Here is a 13,550-nt window from a genome sequence, read left to right as displayed (position 1 = left end):
TCTATTTTATTTTCTGCTCTGGTGATCCAACAACAATCTGCTGGATTCTATTAAACTTTGAGCAGCAGAATGACATTTTCTACCCCAGTTATCATCTTGTGATATTAAAGCTCCTACATGACCTCAGATGTTGAGTTACCTTCATCTTGAGGTGGCTGCTGAGCCTGGACTGGAACACCATGATAGACTTGTCCGTTTTTGGGCTTCATTCCTGACCGGTCTGTTAAAAATACATTTAAAAAAGAGAGAGAGAGAAACTTTGTACGTTTTGATTTGATTTGAAGTATTCAAACAGCACACAGCACATTTATCACCATATCAGTTTAATGAGCTCAGTTTGGTCACCAGGTTAGTTCTTCCTCATGTTCTACCCCAGTTATCATCTTGTGTCCACCTGACAGTCAGTATTATAGCTCCTCCATCACTTCACTATTACTAAGTCAACATATTTCACATGATAATTTAAAAACATGTGACGGCTTCACTGAGTCGACTTTATGTTCATGTTTACAAGAGCAGCATGAAGCATCAAAGGTTCATGTTATGAAGGTGATGATGACAAAGTGTCCACTTCTTTTTATTTATAAGTGAAGATCTGAATTAAAAACCTACATCAGTAGTTGGTCTGTGACAGGACACCAACTCTGACCTCCTGCATGACAGTCAGGCTACAAACTGACCCTCCCACCCAATTTCTATAATGTTACGTCACTAAAAGAGTCACAGTGGATGTGAACTGTCAGAGATACTGACTGAGCTCAGAGGAGCAGCAACATTTAAACCAACAACAGGTGAAACTACTTTTCAACTCGAGTGTCTGTTTAACAGGAAATGTGTCAATAATGATAAAATTAAGAGACGTTTGACTTACAGTTCATAAGCTGCTCACGATAACGGTAGGCCACGATGATGATGACAAGAAGGAGCAAAGCAGCAGTAATGCCAACACCAAGAACAACCCAGGGAGTTGTAGTCTGTTCATCTGACAGAATATAGGAGAGATGTTAGTGTCAGAGCCTCAGATTTCCAACATCATATTTCTCAGTTCATCATGTACATAATTTATTCCAGTTGTTCACAGCTGCAGGTGAGCTGCAGGTGAGCTGCAGGTGTGTTGCAGGTGAGCTGCAGGTGTGTTGCAGGTGAGCTGCAGGTGTGCTGCAGGTGAGCTGCAGGTGAGCTGCAGGTGAGCTGCAGGTGTGCTGCAGGTGAGCTGCAGGTGAGCTGCAGGTGAGCTGGTTGTCATAAACTGCAGTTCAGCTGTTGCCTCCAGTTCATCAACTACCAGCTCACTGACTGTTTCTCCTCCTGAAATACTTCAAACTGATCCACTGACACAATGGAGCCAAATATGAGCCTGTTGTTGTTGTCGGGTCATTTTAATAATGAAGCTCTGGTAACTCCAGGACCAGAACCTTCCACTTCCTTTAACATCTCTACTATAAAAATCAGTGGCTTCCTATTATGAAGCAAGTTCAACTTACTGTTTGGTTTATCTGGAGACACAGTAACTTCCTGATGCTTCTGAGAGGAGTCGTCTCCTCCTGCTGGAAGGACTGTTAACAAAGAGAAACTCTTAAGTTTTAACCAGCAAGCAGCACATTTATTACATCTGTTTCAGGGAAAATAACAGTTTTATGAGCTCAGTTTGTTCCAAGTTGTGACTGACTGCAGATGATTGTAATTAACAATGAAATGATAATCAAACACAATTTGTGTGCACATCATCTAGATATCTGATTTAATGTCACATCACTGAATCAAACAACTGTAAGAAAGCTGTTTATTACCTGTGAAGCATCTTGTGCACATTTGGTTACAAACCTCATGATAATAAAACAGTAGGAGTATTAGTACGTACCTTTGAGTGTTACAGTACAGGGGAGATTCCCTGCAACAGAGCAGTTGTATGTACCACTATGAGCTGTGGTTACTAGCAGACTTAGAGAACAACTCCCTGAGGACAGTTGATCCTTGAACAGAGATGTTCGATCTTTGAAGTCGTCTCTCTGTTCCTGAAGGTAATCTTCACCATGAAAATACGCATGGACACTTTTATCTTCCCCTGTAGTTGGATCCTTAAATGTCCACTGAACTTCTTCATAGCTGATATCCATCTTGTCCTTTGTTGAACATGGGAGAATCACTCTGTCACCAACTTTTCCTTCAATGGTTGTATTTGAGCACTGCAACACTGTTGAAGACAAACAGACACAAAATATTATGAATACATGGAGCCTTTGGATCATCTACAACAATATAATCATAACACAGATGCTGGTCGCTGTGTGTTAGAATCCAGTGTTTTAGTTATAATGTATTATAAAAATCAGCAGCTGGTAACAGCAGCACAGTCTTCACCTCACTATGATGATCTGAGAACTATTATAAAGAAAGTTCAACTTACTGTTTGGGTTAAGTGGATCATAGAGATGGTTGCTTTCCTCTGGATGGACTGTTAATAAAAAGAGAAACTTTTTCAGGTATTAAATAGCAAACAGCACATTTATTACATCTGTTTCAGGGAAAAGAAAAGTTTTATGAGCTCAGTTTGTTCTCAAAGTTGTGACTGACTGCAGATAAGATGATTGATAGTTAACATACACAATGTTTTTTAAACAGTTTTGTGCAACAAGCGGGTGACACAAAGACATAAAAACATATATTCTGATTACATTGACCATTTGGAAAAACACACACAACACCAGACGCTGGTTACTGTGTTTTAGAATCCAGTGTTGTAGTAAAACAAAAGCACATTTAGCCTCCAGTAACTTCTCCTTAGCTTTACACACAAGCTGTTCTGGAACCATGAACACAGAAACAGAACTTATTAACTCATCAGTGAAGTTAAACCAGTAACCTGAGGGTCATGTTTATCTCGTCCTGAGAGGCATTTAAAACTGTATAAAAGTGTAGCTTACAAAATGAAAAACAAATAATGATTCTGTGTCATTACTTTGCTCCAAAGGCGTTTCTCATGAACATTGTGAAAGAAGCGTCTGTAAAACAGATTAATTATGTTTGAGCGTCACTCGGTTGATAATTCGAGTCATTGATTCCGATAACAACTAGAAAGTCTAGAAGATCTATAAGACATTTTATCTTCACTCCCGTTTGCGAAACGCAAAACCGAAAGTAAACCGAATCTTTTTGTTCCAGCTAGCTTGCGGCTAACTTCCTGTTGGTCGGCTCACGGACCCTCCAGGTGACCACCACCTGTATTTACTGCGTCCATTTCCTCTTTCTTCGTTTGTTCGCCTTAAAGTAATGCTGGAAACTCAACTCAAGACACGGAGTTAGCTGGGTAACAGCCAGCACGGTGACTGAGGCAGCCTATAACATTAGCTGTACATGCATCAGATACAAAGTAATATCCGGCTATAATAGTTTGATTCCGCTCACCTGAGTCTCCAGAAGCGCCCAGCAGCACCATGGAGATAATAATGACGAGCAGCATCTTATCCATTATCATCTGTGGCTCAGTAATAATATATTACTGTATCGTCTAGCTGTTCCTTTTTTCCCTCAACCGTCAGAGTCACTGGCAATATGACGCAGCTCTCGAGTGATGCGGAAGTGACGTCTTCCGACCTTAAGTAATAAAGTCTGTGGAGCTCAACAAAGCGACTGAAACTAATGTGAGAAAGAAAGAATCCACTTGATCATATTTTATATAACAGTTCAGAAATACTGGACTTCAGCAAAACCAAATCAATAATACATTGCAGATAATCATCAGACCAGATATCAGTGAACATTTCTGAGGTATCATTCCTATGTGTAACATCATGGCAGCAACTGTTGCAAAAGCACAAAGTTTTTCTCTGTGTCTGATTTGCCTGAAGACATGCAACCTGACCAGGCAGATTCATGTGGTGCATATTTGCACAGGTAATGAGGTTTATGTCAGCAGTGCTAGTGTCCCACTGTCATTTACAGTGACCACAATCCTCTGGTGCTTATAAATGCATAACATATAACAGAGGTTAATTTTAATTTAATTTAATCAGTCTTTTAACATCGTGATCCGGTACATTAAGGGTGTGTTCTGCTGTGTCTCCATCTCTCTGTTTTGTTTCTCTTTGCATGCTCCTCCCTCTTTACCTGAGCTCACCTGAGTGTAATCGGAGCTCTGCTGCAGTGGGGGAGGAGATAAAATGGCAGTTTGCTCTGTTGTTCCAAACAGGTTTGGTTATAAATATTCCTGCAGAGGCTGCTGAAGCTAAACTCTCCTCCTTTAATCTGACAGATGGTTGTGGTGACATAGTGACGTCCAGCAAATGACTTGATGCAGGAAGTCAGTGTGATTTTGTCTGGTCTCACAGTTAACAAATAATAATAATAATAATAATAATAATAATATTTAAAAGAAAACTCAGAGAAAAGTACAGCTGAATATATTTAATAATAAAAAACACTCCAGTAAAAACATTTTATAAAATCAATTCATGGACAACAATTTTTTGAATTCAGTCATGCTCAACATCTTTCTTAAATTCATAGCTACAGTAAAAAAATACAAATATTATTAAACTTTTTTCAGCACAGAACAAAACTCCAACAGAACCTGGTAACAGTCTACATTCAGTTTGTAACACCTGAATGAATGAATACATGACAGGCACAATGGATGGATTCAAATGTTAAGGAACATTATAATTGAGCTGTAATCGGGTCTTGAAAGTTAACCTGACATGGCTCGAGCCTGATATGTACAGTTTGAACACACACAGCTCTATTGTCTTCTGTCAACAATTAATCATTTGTACATTTTTTAACATTATTTATTCACGACTAACATACTTTAACAGAATGTCACATATTTTGCATCTTCATATAACCACTGGCTCATTATTCTCATCATACACATGGTCAGAACTTTTCCACACTTCAGACTTTGTTTTCTTTGTCAGTGCAACCAAAACACAGTCACCAGAGGCCAGCCTCCGTTTCATCTCCACAGCTTCACATCGTTCTCACGCTGATCGAAACACCTGACTGCTCATTTACTGCACAAGCTGAGCGCGGCCTTCAGCTCCACATTAGAATCAATAGTTTTGTTTCTAGAACGATGTTCCAGTTCAGTGGCCCTGGTCCACAAACACCTTCATTGGGAACTGTTCTTCATCTGGGTTTTGGTCCACTGTTTTTTTTCTCTGTGAGAAGACAAAGTGAGAGCAGTTTTACATGCAGGTAATGAATCCCCACAATTTCAGAGCAAAGTATTTTTTAAGAAATCACAAAACAGTCGTCTTCAAAAGGTCAAATATCTTATAGTTTTGATCCAGAGAGCAATGTGTCTCAGTGCAAGTTGGTTTTGAATATTTTTATGCGTCTTTCTTTTTTTTTTGGACAGTGTATTAAATTTGTGAAGTTTTGTTCCTTCCACTAAATACATAATTTACCCCAAAACATTCCTCTGTCTCTTGAAAATATCTTATTTATGAGACATTTAATATGAGAACAAATAGTTAAAATGCAAGAAGAACAACTGACTGTCATTAAAATAAACAGAACTTCCTCCACTGAGCAAATATGAAGCCAAAATATCACCAGCAAGTCAAGAACGATGTTAATTATCAGAAAAGATCTTGTGTAAAAATGTATTTGTCATGTGCTTTGACTTGTTAGTTCTTCTGCTGACATGGAGGAGTTGTGTTTATGAGCTGTACTGCATTCAGCCACCAGGAGGCGATCATGATGGTCTGGATTCACTTTGATGAGCTGTCATGTCTCCATCTTGATAAACTGTAAGTCATCAGTCTGCAGGTCTGTCTGATGGTTCTTCATACTTTGTACTCAACAATCACTACTATAACTTCTTTCTGCCTTTTATTGTTTTAACTCAGAAAGTGTCATTTTCTGCACTGGTAAGAAAACAACAATCTGTTGGATTCTATTAAACTTTGTGCAGCAGAATGACATGTTCTACCCCAGTTATCATCTTGTGATATTAAAGCTCCTACATGACCTCAGATGTTGAGTTACCTTCATCTTGAGGTGGTTGCTGAGCCTAGATCAGATCACCATAATCGGTTTGTCGGTTTTTGGGCTTCATTCCTGAGCGGGCTGTTAAAAATACGTAAAAAAAAAAAAAAAAGAGAGAGAGAGAAACTTTGTAAGTATTCAAACAGCACGCAGCACATTTATCACCATATCAGTTTAATGAGCTCAGTTTGGTCACCAGGTTAGTTCTTCCTCATGTTCTACCCCAGTTATCATCTTGTGTCCACCTTACAGTCAGTATTATAGCTCCTCCATCACTTCACTATTACTAAGTCAACATATTTCACATGATAACTTAAAAACATGTGACGGCTTCACTGAGTCGACTTTATGTTCATGTTTACAAGAGCAGCATGAAGCATCAAAGGTTCATGTTATGAAGGTGATGATGACAAAGTGTCCACTTCATTTTATTTAAAAGTGAAGATTTGAATTAAAAACCTACATCAGTAGTTGGTCTGTGACAGGACACCAACTCTGACCTCCTGCATGACAGTCAGGCTACAAACTGACCCTCCCACCCAATTTCTATAATGTTACGTCACTAAAAGAGTCACAGTGACTGACAGTGGATGTGAACTGTCAGAGATACTGACTGAGCTCAGAGGAGCAGCAACATTTAAACCAACAACAGGTGAAACAACTTTTCAACTCGAGTGTCTGTTTAACAGGAAATGTGTCAATAATGATAAAGTTTAGAGACGTTTGACTTACGTTGCTGACGGAGCCTGTGATAACAGCAGGCCAAGATGATGACAAGAAGGAGCAAAGCAGCAGTAATGCCAACACCAAGGCCAACCTTCTGAGTTGTAGTCAGTCCGTCTGTGTCATCAGAAAGAATGTAGGAGAGATGTTAGTGTCAGAGCCTCAGATTTCAAACATCATATTTCTCAGTTCACCATGTACATAATTTATTCCAGATGTTCACAGCTGCAGGAGGCTGCAGGTGAGCTGCAGGTGAGCTGCAGGTGAGCTGCAGGTGTGCTGCAGGAGGCTGCAGGTGAGCTGCAGGTGTGTTGCAGGTGAGCTGCAGGTGAGCTGCAGGTGTGCTGCAGGTGAGCTGCAGGTGAGCTGCAGGTGAGCTGCAGGTGAGCTGCAGGTGAGCTGGTTGTCATAAACTGCAGTTCAGCTGTTGCCTCCAGTTCATCAACTACCAGCTCACTGACTGTTTCTCCTCCTGAAATACTTCAAACTGATCCACTGACACAATGGAGCCAAATATGAGCCTGTTGTTGTTGTCGGGTCATTTTAATAATGAAGCTCTGGTAACTCCAGGACCAGAACCTTCCACTTCCTTTAACATCTCTACTGTAAAAATCAGTGGCTTCCTATTATGAAGCAAGTTCAACTTACCGTTTGCTTTATCTGGAGACACAGTAACTTCCTGATGGATCTGAGAGGAGTCGTCTTCTCCTGCTGGAAGGACTGTTAACAAAGAGAAACTCTTAAGTTTTAAGCAGCAAGCAGCACATTTATTACATCTTTCAGGGAAAATAACAGTTTTATGAGCTCAGTTTGTTCCAACTTGTGACTGACTGCAGATGATTGTAATTAACAATGAAATGATAATCAAACACAATTTGTGTGCACATCATCTAGATATCTGATTTAATGTCACATCACTGCATCAAACAACTGTAAGAAAGCTGTTTATTACCTGTGAAGCATCTTGTGCACATTTGGTTACAAACCTCATGATAATAAAACAGTATGAGTATTAGTACGTACCTTTGAGTGTTACAGTACAGCAGAGATGCCCTCCAACACAGCTGTGGTATGTACCACTATGAGATGTGGTTACTAGCAGACTTAGAGAACAATTCCCTGAGGACAGTTGATCCTTGAACAGAGATGTTCGATTTTTGAAGTCAGCACTCTGTTCCTCAAGGAAATCTTTACCCTGAAAATACACATGGACATCTTTATCTTCCCCTGTAGTTGGATCCTTAAATGTCCACTCAACTTTTGACTGGCTGATATCCATCTTGTTCTTTGTTGAACATGGGAGAATCACTGTGTCACCAGCTTTTCCTTCAATGGTTGTATTTGAGCACTGCAACACTGTTGAAGACAAACAAAAACAAAATATTTTGATTGTATCAAACCGTTCGATTAGCAACAACAAAATAATCACAACACAAGAAGCTGGGCGCTGTTTTAGAATCCAGTGTTTTAGTTATAATCCATCCATCCATCCATCCATCATCTGTACATATTCTATGTACGCCGCTTAATCCTCTGCAGGGTCGCGGGGGGGCTGGAGCCTATCCCAGCTGACTTAGGGCGAAGGCAGGGGACACCCTGGACAGGTCGCCAGTCCTGTTTTAGTTATAATGTACTATAAAATTCAGTGGCTGGTAACAGCAGCACAGTCTTCACCTCACTATGATGATCTGAGAACTATTATGAAGCAAGTTCAACTTACTGTTTGGTTTATCTGGAGACACAGTAACTTCCTGACGCTTCTGAGAGGAGTCGTCTCCTCCTGCTGGAAGGACTGTTAAAAAAGAGAAACTCTTTTAAGTTTTAAGCAGCAAGCAGCACATTTATTACATCTTTCAGGGAAAATAACAGTTTTATGAGCTCAGTTTGTTCCAAGTTGTGACTGACTGCAGATGATTGTAATTAACAATGAAATGATAATCAAACACAATTTGTGTGCACATCATCTAGATATCTGATTTAATGTCACATCACTGCATCAAACAAGTGTAAGAAAGCTGTTTATTACCTGTGAAGCATCTTGTGCACATTTGGTTACAAACCTCATGATAATAAAACAGTATGAGTATTAGTACGTACCTTTGAGTGTTACAGTGCAGGGGAGATGCCCTCCAACACAGCTGTGGTATGTACCACTATGAGATGTGTTGACTAGCAGATTTAGAGAACAATTCCCTGAGGACAGTTGATCCTTGAACAGAGATGTTCGATCTTTGAAGTCGTCACTCTGTTTGTGAGGGAAATCTTTACCCTGAAAATACGCATGGACAGTTTTATCTTCCCCTGTAGTTGGATCCTTAAATGTCCACTCAACTTCTTCATGGCTGATATCCATCTTGTCCTTTGTTGAACATGAGAGAATCACTGTGTCACCAGCTTTTCCTTCAATGGTTGTATTTGAGCACTGCAACACTGTTGAAGACAAACAGACACAAAATATTAGGATTGTATCAAGCCGTTCAATCAGCGACAACAAAATAATCACAACACAAGAAGCTGGGCGCTGTTTTAGAATCCAGTGTTTTAGTTATAATGTATTATAAAAATCAGCAGCTGGTAACAGCAGCACAGTCTTCACCTCACTATGATGATCTGAGAACTATTATAAAGAAAGTTCAACTTACTGTTTGGCTTAAGTGGATCATAGAGATGGTTGTTTTCCTCTGGATGGACTGTTAGTAAAAAGACAAACTTTTTTAGGTATTAAATAGCAAACAGCACATTTATTACATCTGTTTCAGGGAAAAGAAAAGTTTTGAGCTCAGTTTGTTCTCCAAGTTGTGACTGACTGCAGATAATGTGATTGATAGTTAACATACACAATGTTTTTTCAACAGTTTTGTGTAACGAATGGGTGTCACAAACATATTTAGATTGCATTGGCCCTTTAGAAAAACACACACAACACCAGACGCTGGTTACTGTGTTTTAGAATCCAGTGTTGTAGTAAAACAAAAGCACATTCAGCCTCCAGTAACTTCTCCTTAGCTTTACACACAAGCTGTTCTGGAACCATGAACACAGAAACAGAACTTATTAACTCATCAGTGAAGTTAAACCAGTAACCTGAAGGACATTTAAAACTGTACATTCATTACACGTCTCTTCTCAGTGCTGTAAAACGCTCCATTCACTTGAATGAACCTTCCCAACTTCAGGTGGTCAGTTATTTTCGTATAACAGACCGTTGCTAAGCATATTTGACCGTTGTCAAGGAAAGTGGCCTTTTTGCCTCAGATTCACGTATTTCGTATCACTCCGCGCTCTACAATCTTTGCTCCGCCAGTGATCCGGTCACTTATCACGGCAGCGTCTTCGGTTGCTAGGCGACGTCAGTAGCTCTGTAGTCTACTTCATATCGGAAAAAATGTACTCCTAGGCCACTAGCATGGATGAGTTTCACATTAACTTGAATATTTTTTTAAAAATATGGTGATTCTTGGCAAAAGGCTGAGTTGTCGTCACCGGTCAAGAGAAGAAAATGAGGGGAAAGCAGCGGAGAGGGAGAAGCGAAACGGCGTCAGTTTGGCGAACTATATTTCTCTGCTGAAAAACACTGTGAACGGTAACAAATACATTGTAAAAAGACACACTGTGTCAAGTTTTTTTTCCGTGTTGACAAGTAGCCGTGTAATAGGCGGGATAATGTATACAACAGCGGTCATTATCGGGAAAATGATTCGTCCTGTCGGGACTCATTTTCCCGATAGTGACTGCCGTTCTATAATTTATCTCTTACGTAGCTTACAAAATGAAAAATAGTAATGACGCTTTACATTAAAATATTACACATGATGTGTAAACAATGGAGTGAGTTGGACACTTTCAAAATTGTGCTCGCTTTTGCAGTTTTATGTGCCAGGTAGCCCTCACTGTCTCCTGGGGGCCGAAGCATGTCATCGTCACAAAGACGTTTCCCATAAGCATCAGCATCGTCCTCCCCAGTGCATCCATGTATTTAGAAAATGTCTTTCTGCATGGCGGACCGGCACCTGCTCTCCCCGGTATTTCACCAGTGAGAGCTCTGAAGGAGTCTGAGTCACCTGCTGATAACAGGAGCACGTTCTAAACAACATACCTGCCTGTCATTGCATTCAGCTCAACAGTGTCACAAGTTTTTGTGAAGCTGAAGCAGAAAAATCCAGCTGTAGCTGCTTGGACGGCTGCATGTCCTTTTTTGTTAGCAGAGCTCACGTTAACCACCTGGCCTGCTGTTATCATCATCATCAACAGTCAACAACCTTGTTTGTGGCCACTAGTATTGTAGAAGCGTGTGCCGCTGAGAGACGCTTCATTAGATAAGAGTTGCTTACAATGGACGTGGATACTAAAGTGGCTCTGTACTTCCGCTTTGAAAACACCAACTTTCCCTCTGGACTCACCTTGCTGCAGCTCACCTCTGCTAGTTTGTGTGTGCAAGGCTGCAAAGTGCCTGTGTTGTCTGCCTTCATCATAACTCAGCCAGTAATCTTCCCTCCTCACCAAGGCTGCAGCTTCTGTGGCTGAGAGCGAGTCGGACTACAACAGCTTTAACTGAGAAACTTCAGTTTGTACGGAGACACATTGAATTATCAGTAACGGTAACGGCGTTGTAACGATGGAAACAGTAATTAGTTAGTTTACCCATTACTGAAAAAAAAAGTAACGCCCTTTATTCTAACGCCGTTATTTCCATCACTGGTCCTCCCGTAAGAAAACACTGTGAAAGGAGACAAATGACTCGGTTGACTGTCGTGATTTGAGTCATTGGGTCCGATAAACACTTGGAAAGTCTAGAAGAGCCGCACGATTATCACATGATTTTATGTTAAAAGTAACACAAACTGGTTGTTCCTGCTGGCTTGCGACCTCACAGACCCTCCCAGCTGCCACCAACATTATTTACTGTGTCCCGGAAGCTGCCTGTGAAAATAAGGCGAATAATGAAGATAATGACGGTAATTTCTTTGTTTTCCATATTGATTCTGCTCACCTGAGTCTCCACAATCGCCCAACAGCCAGATGAAGAGCAGAATGATGGGCAGTTGCTCTCGACGCATCTCTGGCTCATGAATAGTTGTCTCGTCAGCCTGCACCGCTTTTTACCTTCAGAGTGGTGTGACGTTTCCAGGTGTTGCCAGAGCTGATTAATAAAAGGCCTTTTTAGATAGAAAAGGTGGCAGGTGTAACGGAGGTGTAATTATTCCTCTTTTTTCTAATAGCCGCCTCTGAGGTAGGTGTGACGTGAAGCTCGAAGTCGGGCTGTGAACAGTGACCACGGCAAAGAGAGCACTGCTGTTATCTCAGCTGAATGCTGCTGTACAGCCTATAGTACTGTAACACACTGTGGTCCAGCAGGGCAGTGCTGCATATTCAAAGACTGATCCAATCGACCCCGAGTGTTATTTCCAGAGGACACTGTGTTTGAGTTTGCTCAGGTGTTGTTTGGAAGAATACAGGAAGAGAGGAACACCTTGATTTCAGTCAAACCATCTTCTTCCTCCATGTCATTTATTTTCTGCTGCAGATACAAAGAACACCACTCCAGGTTTTGTCCTCTGGAAGGCACTTCATCATGTCCATTATGAAGAGGGACACTTCCAACAGTATTGTGGCAACAAAACTGGGTTTTAATGAGACGTCAAGAAATTTCCAGCCATGTTTGGAGTGACAAAAACATATTTACCAACCCTAAAAAATAGTTTTTCTGTACAAACTTAACCAAACCATAAGCAAAAAATTAAACCCCCCAAAAAACATGAAACACAAACAAATGTAAAGTTTCAACATGCACATTAATACAGCAGTAATATTAATCCAAAGACATCAGATATAGTAAATTGTGTGCTCTTACTTTTCATATTAAAGCTATAGTATGAACTTTTACTTTAGCCAGGACTGAATCACAAATAAAAGCCGTGTTATAATTATATCGCTCGGGGGCTCTTTATCTGTTTCAGGTCTAACACCAGTATTGTGAAAATGAGGTGAACATTTTTTTTTTTTTAAAAGTGAGAGTGCTTTATTTCATGTAGTGAACATAAAAAAGGAGAGATTTTAAATAAAGTCTCTCAGCCCCAGGCGTCAAATCTTATTGTATCGTATTGCAATATACATTCATAATTTAAATAAAAGCTCATGTGGTCAACACATGAAGAGATTTACTGAAATTCTGCAGATATTTTTGCACAGACATGAACAAACAAATCTGTTAAAAATGTAAAAGGTTTCCTGAACACAAACCCACAAACCCTACATGCCCTCCATCCTGGCTGTGCAACGTAACCTGCAGTGTCATTTTCATAAAAACATGTCAGAACTGTCTCATCAGAAGTATTCTAGAGTCAGATTTTCACCAGTAATTCAAATAAAAGACACAAGTGCATCATTACTGACAGTTTAAAGAGCTGCTCTGATATCAGCTGTACCCATTTTAGATTCTAGCTTGTAGCTAAAGCCCAGTTAGCCTTGTTCTGCTAACACGACTCTAGTGAACATTCGTTAAATCTAATTTGTTCCAGTGGTTATCCTGTAAAAAGTTATTTTATGTAGTGAATTAACTGTCCTGAAAACTGTGCTGTAATCTTGTATTTTAGGAATCTAGCATGAAGTAGCTGGTTAGCAGGCTAATCATGAGCTACACATCAGATACTGAAGTGCTGACTTGTTTGTGTCTGTGTACAACTACTTCATCTGCCTTCAGTTCGATGCCTTCGATTTTCCTCCTCAGAGGGAACACTTATTTCCTCCTCGCCTGCTGTCTGAACACCAGGCAGAAATGTGCCAGCCTCTGAGAGAGGTGGATGGAGGTGTCAGTGACCTGCACTGTTGTGCGACTC

The 13,550-nt window shown here is 40.3% G+C and overlaps 2 protein-coding genes and 1 long non-coding RNA gene across 9 annotated transcripts in view; 1 reads left to right on the top strand and 2 right to left on the bottom strand.

The window, feature by feature from the left end:
* LOC119027736 (butyrophilin subfamily 3 member A2-like) overlaps positions 1-13,550 on the top strand; it is a 316,811-nt gene that overhangs the window by 267,069 nt on the left and 36,192 nt on the right. The window lies entirely within an intron of this gene.
* LOC119026834 overlaps positions 1-13,550 on the bottom strand; it is a 34,337-nt gene that overhangs the window by 4,928 nt on the left and 15,859 nt on the right. For 2 of the 7 annotated variants that reach the window (XM_037111425.1, XM_037111423.1), the window contains exons 2-6: positions 9,357-9,404; positions 7,738-8,070; positions 1,485-1,556; positions 872-982; positions 140-220 (exon numbers count right to left, since the gene is read on the bottom strand). In XM_037111425.1, coding sequence (XP_036967320.1) covers positions 140-220; positions 872-982; positions 1,485-1,556; positions 7,738-8,070; positions 9,357-9,404 — 645 coding nt within the window. Of the gene's footprint in view, positions 1-139; positions 221-871; positions 983-1,484; positions 1,557-1,861; positions 2,195-2,407; positions 2,456-3,405; positions 3,563-7,737; positions 8,071-8,434; positions 8,507-9,356; positions 9,405-13,550 lie in introns of those variants that run through there. The other 5 variants (XM_037111424.1, XM_037111422.1, XM_037111420.1 and 2 more) reach the window with 4 other exon arrangements.
* On the bottom strand, positions 4,394-6,072 carry LOC119026922. Its single transcript, XR_005077261.1, has 2 exons — positions 5,992-6,072; positions 4,394-5,159 (listed from the first exon to the last, which is right to left on the bottom strand). It is a non-coding gene; the product is annotated as an uncharacterized LOC119026922 (long non-coding RNA).

Source organism: Acanthopagrus latus, chromosome 10 (genome assembly GCF_904848185.1).
Source record: "Acanthopagrus latus isolate v.2019 chromosome 10, fAcaLat1.1, whole genome shotgun sequence".
Lineage (NCBI taxonomy): Eukaryota > Metazoa > Chordata > Actinopteri > Spariformes > Sparidae > Acanthopagrus > Acanthopagrus latus.
This window is presented reverse-complemented; position numbering and strand designations above follow the sequence as displayed.